The sequence below is a fragment of the Pan troglodytes genome, chromosome 8 (genome assembly GCF_028858775.2).
Source record: "Pan troglodytes isolate AG18354 chromosome 8, NHGRI_mPanTro3-v2.0_pri, whole genome shotgun sequence".
Taxonomy (NCBI): Eukaryota; Metazoa; Chordata; class Mammalia; order Primates; family Hominidae; genus Pan; species Pan troglodytes.
In genome coordinates, this window is record NC_072406.2 from 145,463,613 (window position 1) to 145,478,920 (window position 15,308).

The 15,308-nt window shown below is 60.5% G+C and overlaps 1 protein-coding gene across 1 annotated transcript in view; it reads left to right on the forward strand.

Moving 5' to 3' along the window:
* KNDC1 (kinase non-catalytic C-lobe domain containing 1) overlaps positions 1 to 15,199 on the forward strand; it is a 66,447-nt gene extending 51,248 nt beyond the window's left edge. Inside the window, exons 21-30 of the mRNA XM_024346705.3 lie at positions 1,103 to 1,216; positions 1,913 to 2,060; positions 2,169 to 2,348; positions 3,291 to 3,497; positions 4,220 to 4,302; positions 4,548 to 4,698; positions 9,279 to 9,401; positions 9,479 to 9,538; positions 10,402 to 10,559; positions 13,446 to 15,199. Coding sequence (XP_024202473.2) covers positions 1,103 to 1,216; positions 1,913 to 2,060; positions 2,169 to 2,348; positions 3,291 to 3,497; positions 4,220 to 4,302; positions 4,548 to 4,698; positions 9,279 to 9,401; positions 9,479 to 9,538; positions 10,402 to 10,559; positions 13,446 to 13,677 — 1,456 coding nt within the window. The 3' untranslated portion in view covers positions 13,678 to 15,199. The remainder of the gene's footprint in view (positions 1 to 1,102; positions 1,217 to 1,912; positions 2,061 to 2,168; positions 2,349 to 3,290; positions 3,498 to 4,219; positions 4,303 to 4,547; positions 4,699 to 9,278; positions 9,402 to 9,478; positions 9,539 to 10,401; positions 10,560 to 13,445) is intronic.
* Positions 15,200 to 15,308: the final 109 nt, after the last annotated feature.

Genomic DNA, 15,308 nt, shown 5'->3' on the forward strand with positions numbered 1-15,308 from the left:
GGTATGGGGTATAGTGTGGCTTGTGTGCGCGTGTGTGGTGTGCGCGTCTGGTTGTGGAGTTCTGTGTGGCTTTGTCCCCGTGTGTGGCGTGCGTGTCTGTGGTTGTAGAGTTTGCGGCTTGCATGGCGTGAGTGTGCGCGCTGTGCTTCCATGGAAGGAGCGTCTCCTGGCCGTGATGTGGTCATGAGGGGCTTCCCCGCTCTGTGGACCTGGTGGGCGTCACCTTTGCAGGGCAGCCTGGGGCTGGGGCTGTGACCACCTGTGTCCTCGGACCCCAGGTGAGCGGGTGACCAGGCCCCTTGTTCCAGGGCCACGCCATCTCCTGCCTGAGACTCCTCCAGGGTGGGAGGAGGCCTTGCCAGGCCTCCGCTTCCTGACCGTGGCCGTCGGGCTCCCAGGACAGTCCCAGACCTGCAGGCGGGGCCCTGGTCAGTGTCTCCTGAGGGTGGCCCGGTTTCACCCAGTGAAGACTCAGAACCTTTGAGCGTGCAGCATTGCGCCCGGTCCCGAGGCACCAGCTCCCTCAGCTTCCCGAGCTAACGGGTCCTGCGAGTGGAGACGCCACAAAGCCCTGCAGAGGGCTGCGTTCAGAAAGGCCCTGGTGTTCAGCACGGTGGCTCACGCCTGTCATCCCAGCACTTTGGGTGGCCGAGGCAGGCAGATCACCTGAGGTCAGGAGTTCGAGACCAGCCTGGGAAACATGGTGAAACCCCGTCTCTACTAAAACACAAAAATTAGCCGGGCATGGTGGGCGCCTGTAGTCCCAGCTATTCGGGAGGCTGAGGCAGGAAAATTGCTTGAACCTGGGAGGCGGAGATCACACCATTGCACTCCAGCCTGGGCGACAAGAGCGAAACTCTGCCAAAAAAAAAAAAAAAAGGCCCTGGTGCTGGAAGGCTGGAAGTAGTTGGGAATTTCAAATGAAATTTGAAATTTGAGGGTTATGCATGTCCCCCCTTTTAATTTCTCCGGGGATTCTCCTGACAGTGATACACAAAGAAAACGCACACACACATACAGTCACACCCCCCCCACCGAACACTAGCTGAGCCCTGGGGTGAGGCCACCCCGCCACCTCACCGCCGCCCGCCCCGCCCCACAGCGACGCCTTCCTGGAGGGCTACGTGCAGCAATTCCTCTACACCTTCCGCTACTTCTGCACACCCCACGACTTCCTGCACTTCCTCCTCGACCGCATCAACAGCACGCTGACCAGGTACCAAGCTCCACAGCTCCACGCCCGCCAGAGCTTCCCCCTGGGGCAGGGTGGGCGCCCATGGGCCTGGTTTAGCCACCATGAAGAACGAGGTGGTCCCTGGCGACCCAAGGGGGTGAGGGGCCAGGGAAGCCTGGCTGGAGGTCTGGCTGCAGGTGGGGGACACACAGGGATGCGGAGAAAGCAGCTGGGGCAGGAGGGCGGTGGCCTGGGCACCTGGGAGCTCTGGGAGGGGACCTGGGGGAGTTGGGGTCTCTTCCTGCTGACCCAGGAGGAAAGCAGAGGGCAGGTGGGCAGGCAGTGAGAGCCAGAAGGTCAGCTGGGGGAAGGGGGAGCACTAAGCAGAGGGTCCTGCCGGCCGCCAGCCTCCCTTGGTACCCATGGCCAGCACCTGGTGTCAGGAGAGGGGTGGTGGGCTGAGGGGGGAGGGGCTCTGCCTCTCTCTGGGCTGACCTGCTGCCCCCCCAGGACACTCCATGCACCCCCTTGCCCCCACACGCCCAGGCTGGGCACCTCCCTGGCACCTCAGCTCCTGCCTCAGGGGAGGGACCCACGGAAGACCCCCAGCCCCCTAAGTCCCCTGCACACATGGAGCCTGGTCCCACCCTGCCTCTCTGGGAGAGCAGCACGCATCCCCTGGGGCTCTGCCCCCGACTCCCACATCCTGGCAGCTCAGCAGCTCCCCTGCGTCTCCAGGGCCCACCAGGACCCCACCTCGACCTTCACCAAGATCTACAGGCGGAGCCTCTGCGTCCTGCAGGCCTGGGTGGAGGACTGCTACGCCGTGGACTTCTCTCGGAACAGCGGGCTGCTGGGGAAGCTAGAGGACTTCATCTCCTCCAAGGTGACAGTGGTGCCGAGCTGGGCGGCCGCACCCGGGGCTCCCACAGCGGGAGGTGCCGCCCTCCTCCAGAAGGTGGCAGTGACCCCCCACCACCGTGCTTCTGCCTAGATCCTACCCCTGGACGGCTCTGCCAAGCACCTGCTGGGCCTCCTGGAGGTGGGCATGGACCGGCGGGCCGAGGGCAGCCCTCGCGGCACAGACCTGGAGAACCCCAGGGAGGCCGAGGAGGATGCCAGACCCTTCAACGCCCTCTGTAAGAGGCTCTCAGAGGACGGCATCTCCAGGAAGGTGGGGTCCTTTCTCAGGGGAGGTCCTCCCTGGACAGGCGGATGTGGGTCCCTGAGCCCAGCCTCAAAGACACAACTGGTGCATGCACACACATACACACAAGTGCAAATGGGCACAGCCGTATACATGCATACACATAGACGTGTGCACATACACTTGTGTGCACAAACATACCTGTTGTGCACATCACACACATCCACACGTGCACATGCGTGCACACTCAATCCACACGTGCACACGCACGTGCACCTTCACACAGCCATACATGCATACACAGATGTGTGCACATACACTTGTGTGCACATACATACCTGTGCACATCACACATCCACACGTGCACACGTGCACTCAATCCACACGTGCACACTCAATCCACACGTGCACACACACGTGCATCTTCACACAGCCATACATGCACTCATGTGCACCCTCACACATATCCACACCTACACGTGTGCACCTCACGCAATCCACACATGCACACACGTGCACCCGCACACACATCCACACACACACGCATGCACCCTCACATCCACACGTGCACACTCACATACCCCCTCCATGTTCCCGGTCCCAGGCAGCCCTGCTGGGCTGGCACCTCCTGCACCATCCCGGGTGCTCAGGGGAGGAGGGTCCTGCTGTAACTCATTGACCCATGGGCCAGAGACTAAGGCAGAAGAAGCCAGTGTGGGGAGAGAAATGCCCTTTCCATTAAACCTCAGCGTCCTGCCCATGGGGGACCTGCTGAAACGACCAGGACAGGCATCCTTGTGCCAGCACAGCTGCGGGTGGGCAGGCTGCTCTCTGGCTCTGGCTGGGCCAGTCTGAGGAGTACTGGGCTTGCACCTGGCCTGGTCCTCACCCCCCCACCCTGCCTCCCTGGACCCCTGACCCGGAGGGGACATGGAGCTTGGGCCCCTCAGTGCCCGGCCTGCCCTGCAGAGCTTCCCCTGGAGGCTGCCCCGAGGCAACGGGCTGGTGCTGCCACCACACAAGGAGCGCCCGTACACCATTGCCGCGGCCCTGCCCAAGCCCTGCTTCCTCGAGGACTTCTACGGCCCCTGCGCCAAGACCAGTGAGAAGGGGCCCTACTTCTTGACGGAGTACAGCACTCACCAGCTCTTCAGCCAGCTCACGCTGCTACAGCAGGTGAGGAGGGCGAGGATCTGCACCCAGGTCACCTGCGAGTCGGGGCCCCAGAAACACTCCGCGCCCATAGGGCCCTCAGCGGCTGCTTCCAGAGGAACAGATGGGCAGAGAAGGGGCCAGCTGCCAGGTGCACAGGTTGGGGGTGGCTGCCAGGTGCACAGGTCCAGGCGGCTGCTGCCTCAATGGGAGGCCCCAGCAAAGCTGAGTCCTCCTCTCCAGACCACCGCCCGCTGGGCCTGGCCCTGCCTCTGCCCAGCACTCTGGCCTCACAGGCACTAGAGGACGCCCTGAGGGCCGCATGGGGCTCTGAGTCTCTCCCCCCAGCCCCTCCACCGGAGCTGGGCCAACCCAGCTCCTTGTGCCCCCACCCAGCTGCCAGGGCCCTGCCCAACTTCCTCTGCCGCCACCACAGCCGGCCCTCAGGTGGCCTCTTCCCAGGTCCCTGCCATCCCAGGAGCCCACATCACGTAGCAGGTGACAGCAGTGATGCCAATCTAGTGATCCACCTGCTGTCATGAGGGCTGCCCCAGACGCCATGAGCCCCTGGGGGCCAAGCACATGGGGAGCCCTGCAGCCGATCCCTGTAGACTGTTGGGTGGGTATTGAACCTGGGATTGCAGAGCTGGCCCCCCAGAAAACACCCACCCTCCCTGGGACCCTGCCTTGGACACAAGGCCCTAAGGGATGGAAGCCTGAACCTCTTGTTTCCATGTTCTGGGCAGGAGTTGTTTCAAAAGTGCCACCCGGTCCACTTCCTGAACTCACGGGCTCTGGGCGTCATGGACAAGAGCACTGCCATCCCCAAGTGAGTGTCCGGGACCCTCAGCTGGGAGCGGTGGTAGAGGGTCTCGGGGGCTTCCCGTAAGAGTCTTGTGGACGCTCCTGACCAGCGGGAGATGCCTGTGTCTCCAGAGACACGAGAGAGTGGTGTTTGCCAGTCGGAGCGGCCTCGTGGCCTGACCCCAGCCCACCCTGCACCAGCAGCCCCGGGGCCGGGCGGGGCCACCTGCACAAGTCCTGGGGGTGACGGGGACCGTATTTCTCTTCCAGAGCCAGCTCTTCTGAGTCTCTTTCGGCCAAAACCTGCAGCTTATTTCTGCCCAATTACGTTCAGGACAAGTATCTGTTACAGCTTCTAAGAAACGCAGATGACGTCAGCACCTGGGTGGCTGCAGAGATTGTGACCAGCCACACCTCCAAGGTGGGCACCCTACAGTTCCGAGGCCAACACGGGGCGTGGGGCCCACCTACCCAGGAGTGGCAGCGCCTCCTGTAAGGCCGTGGCCTGAACCCTCTCCCAATGCAGTGAACCCAACTCTGTGTCCCTTGGAGCCACACCCGACCCAAGGCTGAGGGGAGCAGAGCACAGGCTTCACTACATCAGGAGGAGGGGGGTCAGCCGCCCTCCCAGCTCTCCCCCAGCACTGCCTGCCACATCCACGGCCACATCCACATCCACGGCCACTTCCACAGCCGCGTCCACATCTGCAGCCAGAGATGGCTCCCCTCAGTGGTGGGTGATCCTTGGCTGTGGGCCGCCTGGAGACCCGGGACAAGCTGCACCCACCACTGCTACCACCCCCACCTGTGCTCACCACACACAGAGTCCCTCACTCACCACCCCCAGCACTGGGCTCCACCACACACCCCACTCCACCCCAGGCCCCATACCCTCTGTGCCTGAGCCTGGCCCCTGGGCTGGGGCTTGTGATGCCCAACGTCCCACCCTGGGCTCCTCCTGGCCAAATGCTCATTGTGGGTTCTTAGTCTGTGGAATGAATCGGCTCCATGGTCTGACCAAGGTCAAGGTCAAGCTCCAGCGCCGGGGCCCAGTCTCAGCCTCTTCTAGGTCCTGTGGGGCTTGGGCTGGACTGGGGGCTCCTCCCCTGACCTGCCCCACCTGCTGTCAGGCAGGGCACTGTGCGGCCCCTAGAGAGTCACCTGCCTCGACCAGCTCATCCTTCCGGGGCCTACCTGCCCAGGAGGCATCAGGGTCCACAGCTTCTCAGGAAGCCAGAGTCCCCCAGCCCCAGGGGTCTGCACCTTCACCCAGTGGATGCCTTCACCCAGCAGACGGACAGCCTATTACAGAAGCCTGTGATCTCCTCACCCCTGAGCTCAGCTGGGGCTTGGCTGTCGTGGGCCGGGGTCACCAGGTCCCGCTCCAAGTAAGACTCAGGATTACAGGGCCCCTTCCCCCACAGCAGGCAGGTGGACGCCCACCCCCTCCTGGGCCGGAGCTCTCTGAAAGCAAACTTGAGCCCAAGGAACAGGACTCCCAGCCACGAACCCCATCACTGCCGTCCCTGCTGCTGTCCCAGAGTGGGCTGAAGGCTCTGGGGGAACCAGGAGCTGCTCGCAGTCCACCAAGGTGCAGTACCTCCCTGCCAGGCGGCAAAGCCACCTCCACGGTGGACAGAGCTTCCCTTCCTATTATTCCTTCACGCCCCTCCAAGCCCACAGGCAACCCCGGGCCGTAAACGAAGGCATAGGCGCCGCGTTCTCTCCTCCCTTGGGGAGAACTTTCCAACTTTGGGGATTTGTCGCCAGGGCATGCCAGCACGGGGCGTGGGAACAGGGAGCCTGGTTGCCTCTTTCCTCGGATCCATGGTTTTCACCATATCGTGAGGGACATGAAAATGCAATTTCCCTAAACCAGAGACTTCACGCACGGCCCGTGTGGCCAGGCTTCATGAGGATGAGCACGAGGACAGGTGGCTGTCACCTGGCCAACCCGCATCGTCCCGGGCGCACCCTCACCCCGAGCTGCCCCAGCGGGTGGAGGACTGCCCCTCCCAGCCTGAGACCCACCTCGAGCCTGCGGCGGCCCTGCCTGAGGGTCTCTGGGATGGCCGCTCGTCCTGGTCACGCGCCCGTGTACAGGTCTGCAGGGTGGGCAAGAGTCGTGCAGGCTCACACCCAGGGCTGCTGGCACCCAGCGTGGCCGGGACAGAGCTCGGCACTGCTGCCACATCCCCGTTAGCAAAAGGGAGCTGCGGATCGCTCAGAACAGGCCCCTCATCCCCTCACGGGAGCGGACGGACCTCGCCGGAGACCACAGGCCCCTCACCCCCTCACGGCAGCGGACGGACCTCGCCGGAGACCACAGGCCCCTCACTTCCTCACGGGAGCGGACGGACCTCGCCGGAGACCCACTTCTAAAAGCACCACGCTCGTCCATCCAACAAGTGTTAGATCCATGATGTCCTGACGTATTGTGTCTCAATGGCTGTGAGGTCGGAACAATCCAGGATACTGAGTTTCACATTTGTAAATTCAGGACCCCAGAAAATCGTTAAAATACAAAATTCGAGCACAGAGGGCAGCAGTGATCAATAAAAATGCTCGGGGGTCAGTGGCTCCGTTCCGACGATGCCTGGAGTGAGGCGAGGTGGAGACACAAGGGCAGGAAGAAACGGCATAAAATTTCTCACCTTAAGAAAATGGGGGATCGGTGCTTCTGTTCAGACAATGTCTCGGTGGCACCGTTTAGACGACGTCTGGAGGGAGACAAGGTGGAAACAGAAGCAGGAAGAAACAGCTTAAAATTTCTCACCTTAAGAAAACGCAGGCCGGTCGCAGTGGCTGATGCCTGTAACCCCAGCCCTTTGGGAGGCCGAGGAGGGCAGATCACTTGAGACCAGGAGTTGGGATCAGCCTGGACAACATATCGAAACTCTGTCTCTACTGAAAATATAAAAAATTGTCCAGGCTGGTGGCGCACACCTGGAGTCCCAGCTCCTCAGGAGGCTGAGGCGAGAGGATCACTGGAGCCCAGGAGGTGGCGGTTGCAGTGAGCTGAGGTTGCACCATGGCAGCCTAGACGATGGTGCGAGACCCTATGTCAAAAAAAATAAAAAATAAAAATGGGGAGTTTGAAAGCAGAATAGGGCTTTGGTTTCTTTAGATTTGTTTAAAAATATGGAACACCATAGCCAAGAGGTGGAGGCACCTAAATGTCCACGGAGAGAAGAACAGATAAAGAAAATGCAGCCTCTTTGTACCTTGAGAAGTTATTCAGCCTTAACAGGAGGGAAATTCTGACGCCTGCAGCAGCACGATGAACCTCGAGGGACTCAGGCTCAGGGAAACGAGCCAGTCGCGAAGCACGGACACTGCATGGCTCCACGTACACGATGAACTTCGAGGGACTCAGGCTCAGGGAAACGAGCCAGTCGCGAAGCACAGACACTGCATGGCTCCACGTACACGATGAACTTCGAGGGACTCAGGCTCAGGGAAACGAGCCAGTCGCGAAGCAGGGACACTGGACGGCTCCACGTACACGATGAACCTCGAGGGACTCAGGCTCAGGGAAACGAGCCAGTCACGAAGCACGGACAATGGATGGCTCCACGTACACGATGAACCTCGAGGGACTCAGGCTCAGGGAAACGAGCCAGTCACAAAGCACGGACACTGGACACAGCTCCACGTACACGATGCCTCGAGGGACTCAGGCTCAGGGAAACGAGCCAGTCGCGAAGCACGGACACTGGACACAGCTCCACGTACACGATGAACCTCGAGGGACTCAGGCTCAGGGAAACGAGCCAGTCGCGACGCACGGACACTGGACGGCTCCACGTACACGAGGCGCCTGGAGGCACCAGATTCACAGAGACAAAGTAGCAGGGTGGGCGCCGGGGGCTGGGAGTGGGGCACGGGGAGCTCGTGTTGAACGGGGACCGAGTTTCCGTTTGGGAAGATGGAGAGTCGCAGACATGCTGCACAATGTGGATGTAGTTAACACGGCTGAACCGTGCACTCAGAAAAGGCTACAAAGGTAAATCCTCTATTACATACTTTTTACAATTAAAAATCAAAAGGTTAAAACAACAGTGAAAATGTGTGGCAAAATAGTTTTATCTCAAAATTACATACTTTGCATCTACTTAAACCGATGAAGAAACAGAGGCTGAGGCAGGAGCATCACTTGAACCCGGGAGGTGGAGGCTGCACTGAGCCGAGATCGCGCCACTGCACTCCAGCCTGGGCCACAGAGCAAGACTCCATCCCAAAAAAAAAAAAAGAGTCGATCTGGGGGACGGCGTCCAGCTGGACTCTGCAGCCTTGGTTTCCACCAAAGGATGGCCTAGGCCAAGGTGATTCCTCAGGGACAGGCAGCTACAACAGGAGGGGTCAGCTGAGTTCTCCAGAATCTTCCTGAAGCCCTGGAAGTGGATCCAGGAACGCAGCCCTTCGGGACAGCTCAGAATACGAATCCTGCTGGGTGAGGCATTCACCACCCATGGGGTGTTCCAACCAAGGCCAGCAAGGTCGTCACCACCAGCCACAGAGCCCCGGAGGAGGGGGCGGCACTCAGGCACCCACCCCGGACTGCACCCAAACACTCCTGCCACGGGCTCGGCGCAGCAGGTTGGGGGGTGGGCAAGGAGCTGCCTGTGGCTCCCCATCTGCCTGTGGACACGACAGCGGCCTCTCCCTGGGTGGGGACGCCTTTCCCAGTCCTGAAGCTTCCTGGGGAGGTGCATCCAGGCACAATCTCGCTTTTGAGAAGTGAGGGCGGACTTCTTTTCAAGTCTTTCCATATATCAGGCTTTGCTTTTGTTTTATTTCAAGTCATGCCCACCCCGTCCCGCCAGCCCAGCCCCTCCACGGCCACCGCTCACCTGCGTCCACACAGCCACTTCCTTTCCACACACGTGATGCAGCACACGCTCTTGTGTCTTGGAGCTGGGTGATTTTAACAGGTTCTCAAATATTCCCTTTGTTCATCTTAAACCAGAAGACGCTGAATGTGTCATTTTCTTATTGCAGCTGCAGGTGAACTTGCTGTCCAAATTCTTGCTGATTGCAAAATCTTGCTATGAGCAGAGAAACTTCGCAACAGCCATGCAGATCCTGAGCGGGCTGGAGCACCTGGCCGTGAGGCAGTCCCCTGTGCGTCCCCCTCGGGCCCCGAGGCGGGGGTGGGTACCCGCACGGCCGCAGGAGGCTTACCTGTGCTTTCATTTCAGGCCTGGAGAATTCTGCCTGCAAAGATAGCAGAGGTCATGGAGGAGCTGAAAGCCGTGGAGGTACCAGCACTTTACTGGCCAGGCGGCTTTGGTCCCCCGAGGCCCTCTCCTAAACGAACTGCTGTGCAGAGCCTGCCGCACCCAGACGCAGGCACCACAGAGTGTGTGCAGGTGGCCCAGCCAGGGTGGCCTCACCGAGGCCCTGGAGTCATCTCCCGGCAGGGCCTCTGCTGCCACCTGGGCAGAGGTGTCCCACCTGCTCGGTCCCGGGGCCTTGCTGGTCTGAGTTCCTCACACAGAGCACAGGTGCCCAGAGGACAGCACTGAGGTCTGTGGCCGGGGCCTGAGCTTGACCGACCTGGACCTCCTCCAGGACGGCAGGGGTGGCCTCATGAGATGATGAACAAGGAACTGCTGCTGGAAGTGACCGGCCATCCCCAAACATGACTCAGACGAGTCCCAGAGCAGCCACAGCCTGTCCCCGTCTTGGGTCTCAGAGCTCGGCCTCAAGCCCCAGCCACAGCTGTCCACGGGTGGGACAGCTCCTGCATGTCTTTGCTGGACACGCAGACACGGGGCCCTGCACTGGTCAGCCAGGGTCTCATTTAGGGAAGCTGGGTTACCTGGCACTTCCTGGAGTCCAGCAGAGAGCAAGGAAAGGGACTCACCATTTCAGTAGCAGGAGGCACAAAACCTCCCAGCGGCTGTCAGGGCCGTGAAAGTTTAAGACCCCGCAGGTGTGAGCCAAGTCCAACCATCCAGGCACAGTCGGGACTGGAAGCTAATTCAGAGAGCCGGGTAGACCCCGTGCGTGGAGAACGCAGGACCCACTGGGACTGGTTGGGCTGCGCTGGCCCCGGCTGAGGCTCCTGCACTGACCACGCCCTGTCTCTCCCCGGCCCACGCCCCGGCTGGACCACCAGGTCTTCCTGAAGAGCGACAGCCTGTGTCTGATGGAAGGTCGGCGCTTCCGGGCGCAGCCCACCCTGCCCTCGGCCCACCTCCTGGCCATGCACATCCAGCAGCTGGAGACAGGCGGCTTCACCATGACCAACGGGGCCCACAGGTGGAGCAAGCTCAGGTGAGGAGGGGCTCAGGCGGCCGCGCGCCCAAGTGAGGAGGGACTCAGGCGGGCGCGCGCCCAGGAGAGGAGGGGCTCAGGCGGCCGCGCGCCCAGGAGAGGAGGGGCTCAGGCGGCCGCGCGCCCAGGTGAGGAGGGGCTCAGGCGGCCGCGCGCCCAGGTGAGGAGGGGCTCAGGCGGCCGCGCGCCCAGGAGAGAAGGGGCTCAGGCGGGCGCGCGCCCAGGTCAGGTGGGGCTCAGGTGGCCACGCGCCCAGGTGAGGAGTGGCTCAGGTGGCCGCGCGCCCAGGTCAGGAGGGGCTCAGGTGGCCGCGCATCCAGCAGAGGAGAGGCTCAGATGGGCGCATGCCCAGGTGGGGCACGCTCAGGTGGCACCTCTCCTCCTGTCCTTGCTTTTCAGAGGCCTGGGTACCTTGCCCCTCACTTGGCACTCACAGCCTCAGACCTCCCTCTACCCAGGATAACCTCCAGCCACCTCCTTCTCTGCAAATCTGGAGCATTTCCTGCACTCCTGCTGTCCATGGTCCCAAAACACTCCCCGTGGTCTCTAGGGACCCCTGTGTTGGGACCCAGGCACACTTTCCACCCCACCCTGAGGGTCTCTGCAGCACAGAGGCTGCCCGGCAGCAACCTGTCCTGACCGCTGGGTGCCACAGTGTCCCTGCTCCCCTTGAAACCCCTCTCCCTAGAGACATCCAGGTGGGACCCAGGATCAGTCCTCAGCCTGTTCCTGTGGTCCTGCTGTCCACCTGCCCAGCACCTGGGACCAACTACCTTGCACACCACCTGGGAGGTGCAGACTGGGGCTGGCTGTAAAACCTACCACCACGACCCACAGGGCTCACACCCCAGGCCACACAGGCTCTTCCACCTGGTAAGGCACAGGGGCCAGCCTCTCCTCGGAGCCCCAGGCCTGTGTCCGATGACCCTCAGGTGCCCACAGCCCCAAGCTCGGCCTCACTCTCTCCCTCAAGACACAATCTCCCACCCTCCCGTCTCATCTCATCGCCTGCCGTTGTCCACACATGGTCAGGTGGAGGCTGCCCAGGCCACGGCGGCTCCACCCTCCCCCACGGTAGATGGCCTCACTTGGGGAGCAATGCTCAGTGGACCAGGTGCCCATGGATCCTCAGCCTGATAGGTGAAGGTCCCCTTCTTAGGTAGGCACCAATTTAAAAACAATAATTATAATATGCCATAAATGTATGCTTATCGTAAGAGATCAGAAAACCCATGTCAGCAAAAGAGAAGTTAAAAACTTAAGATAGGCCAGACGCGGCGGCTCACGCCTGTCACCCTAGGTAGGCCGGGCCGGGTGCAGCCACTCACGCCTGTAACCCTAGGTAGGCTGGACACGGCAGCTGACGCCTGTACTGAGGCGCGGTGGCTCACGCCTGTAACCCTAGGTAGGCTGGGCACGGCGGCTCACGCCAGTAACTCTAACACTTCAGGAGGCCGAGGCGGACAGATCATTGAGGTCAGGAGTTCAAGACCAGCCTGGCCAACATGGTGAAACCCCATCTCTACTAAAAATACAAAAAATTAGCCAGGTGTGGTAGCTGCTGCCTGTAATCCCAGCTACTCAAGAGGCTGAGGCAGGAGAATTGCTTGAACCCAGGAGGCGGAGGCTACAGTGAGTTGAGATCATGCCACTGCACTCCAGCCTGGGTGAAGAGAGTAAAACAGCGTCTTAAAAAAATAAAGGCCGGGTGTGGTGGCTCATGCCTGTAATCCCAGAACTTTGAGAGGCCTAGGCAGGCGGATCACAAGGTCAGGAGATTGAGACCATCCTGGCTAACACGGTGAAACCCCGTCTCTACTAAAAATACAAAAAATTAGCCGGGCACGGTGGTGGGTGCCTGTAGTCCCAGCTACTTGGGAGGCTGAGGCAGGAGAATGGCGTGAACCCAAGAGGCAGAGCTTGCAGTGAGCCGAGATCGCGCCACTGCGCTCCAGCCTGGGTGACAGAGAGAGACTCCGTCTCAAAAAAAAAAAAAAAAACTTAAGGTGATGCTCAATCAGGAAGGAAAACAAGCCAAGAGTGGCGCTTGCTCTCCACAGCGTCCACGTGCGTATGTGAGCGCCTCCAGATCTGCCCTTCCCAGCATCCCCATGTGTGTGAGAGCCCATCCAGGCATGCTCTTCCCGGCGTGTGTGTGTGTGTGTGTGTGTGAGCCCCCATCCAGGCATGCTCTTCCCGGCGTGTGTGTGTGTGTGTGTGAGAGCCCATCCAGGCATGCTCTTCCCGGCGTGTGTGTGTGTGTGAGAGCCCATCCAGGCTTGGCCTCTCTTTGCCGTAATGGACGCCCCTTTCTTTGTCCCTCACACTGGGCATGTGGTGTTTCCATCCAAAATCAGGACAGGGCGTCTGTCTGTGGCATCAGTGTCCCCAGGTCTGGCTAAGGGCTCCTGCTCCTGACTGGCCAGCTTTCTCCGTTATATTCTATGGTGTGCTGGTCACTGTCAACAACCAGCTGTCCCAGGCATCCGGCCCTGGGCCCCGGCCGTGGCGATTCCCAGGTGTGAATGTGAACGCTCTGCACGGCAGCAGAGAGTCCCTTGCCTGCCTCGTCCTCTCAGCTGCAGCCCCTGCAGCAGACTGGGCTTGACTCTTCTTGGGACGCTCAGCAGGGACGAGCCTGAGCCTGCAGGGTTTCCATAAGCGTGTGTGGACTGAAATGTGGATGGATGGACAGTCAGACAGACAGAAAGGTCTGAGTAGTGACCTTTCCACCTCGCCAATAAATACAGACAACCCACCCTTCAGAATTTACACGGTGAAAAGATTTAGTCCAAATGATTCCTAAGAATGCGGGGGGACTCCCTCCCCACGGAAGCCGCACCCCTGCCCTGTGCAAACTAACGTCTCTTCTTTCCTCAACGGAAGGAACATCGCGAAGGTGGTGAGCCAGGTGCACGCGTTCCAGGAGAACCCTTACACCTTCAGCCCCGACCCCAAGCTCCAGTCGTACCTCAAGCAGAGGATTGCCCGCTTCAGCGGTGCCGACATTTCCACACTCGCCGCAGATAGCAGGGCCAACTTCCACCAGGTCTCCAGCGAGAAGCACTCACGGAAGATTCAGGACAAGCTACGGAGGATGAAGGCTACATTCCAGTAGCCGAGCTCGGGCCTGGTGTGGAATTCCAGATCCGAATCCAACTGTGGGGGGCGGGCCGGGAGGTAGGAGCCGCGTCTCAGGCCCGGCCGTTATCGAGGCCCCTCCGCCCCCGAACCCTGGGGAGCTGGACCAGGAGGTGGAGGCTCAGGGGACCCCATGGGGACAGGCAGAGCTGGTCTCCTCCCAGCAGACGGAGCCAGGACGGGCACAAGAGTCTTGGAGGTTTGCGTGTTTCTGCTAGAATTAAAAAGTTAAATTTAAAAATGAAAATGAAAGACAGCTTCCCAGGAGTTTTGTGCCTGTCTGCGCCTCTCACGCACAGATAAGTGGCTCTTACCCAGCTCTCAGCGACTCCCCCACAAAACAGCAACAGCCTCCACCGCCGACTCAACAAACTTCAAAGTAGCTCCTCCCTGAGCAGCTTTCTGAGCCAGCCTCGGTTGGCTGAGCAACGAAGGGCCAAAGCTGACCTCTGAGTGGCCAACTGCAGCTCCCAGGGACTCCGAGACCTCCCGTCCGAGACCCTGCCTGGGTTCACCCCCGACAACCCAGACCCAGAACCCCTCTCCCCTTCCCTGCCCAGTGCTCCTCCTCCCCAGCCCAGACCCCCAGGTGCCCAAGGCCTGCTGCTGGAGCAGGCACCTTGGGCTGGGCCTGCTCCCCCAGGGCCCAGGGCCCCCCAGCTTAGAACAGCCCTTGGTGAGGTGGTCGTGCCCGGGCAAAGGCCCTGCTTCCTGGAAAGGACACTCAGAGCAGCTCCAAGACAGAGGCTCTGTGGCGGGGGTCCCTGAGAGTGTCCCCCCCATCTCATGCCCCGGGGGCCGCGGCTACCCACCGCCTCCAGCAGCCATGCATGTGCGCCCGCAGCCCTGCCTCCACAGCTCGCCACTCACTCACGCTTCGCCAGAGACAGGAAGTGCGCTGCCTCCACAGCCCCTTGCCCTTGCTCAGGTTCTTGGACCCCAGGCAGCTGGTGTGGAGCCCCTTGGCCAGGGCCATGGGAGACCCGCGCAGTCAGCTCCACACTGGCCTCTGCAGCTGGGTGACCAGAGCCCCGGGCACGGCCCCAGCTCCGTGGGGCTCTCACGGTGCCAATCACAAGACCCAGGGTTGTGCTTTTGAGTTTTAGAATTAGTCATTCTTTAGAGCAGCCAGCTAGTGGCATTTCTAGGAAAACTGTGACCTGTGACAAATCGCTGCATTTTTAATGTCAAGATGTGTTTTCCCACATAAATTGACCGGAGACATCCGGGCCCTGCTTCAATGTAACATGAGAGGAAGTCGGCGTCCTGGCCACGAAATGCAGTTCACTTTTTTTTAGGCTTTTATATGGATTATGTTCTGCTGACCCATGCCCGCATTTTCAGATTTTGTATTTAACAGACAGTGCCCAGTGCAAATCAACATTCCAGCGGTCAGGACTGACCCCGGGGGAGCACTGGGCTCAGGCTTCAGCGCGACTGTCCGCATGGCTCCCTCCCGTCCTGGCACCCATTTCTGAATAAAGTCCTTTCTACCAGCCGCTGCTGTGTGGTCACTCTGCGGGTCCCACGGTGACCTCTGCAGGTCGACATGTTTTCCTTCATGGCCGCACGAAGGCCCCTTACAGGTGCTCACAAGGACTCCAGGTG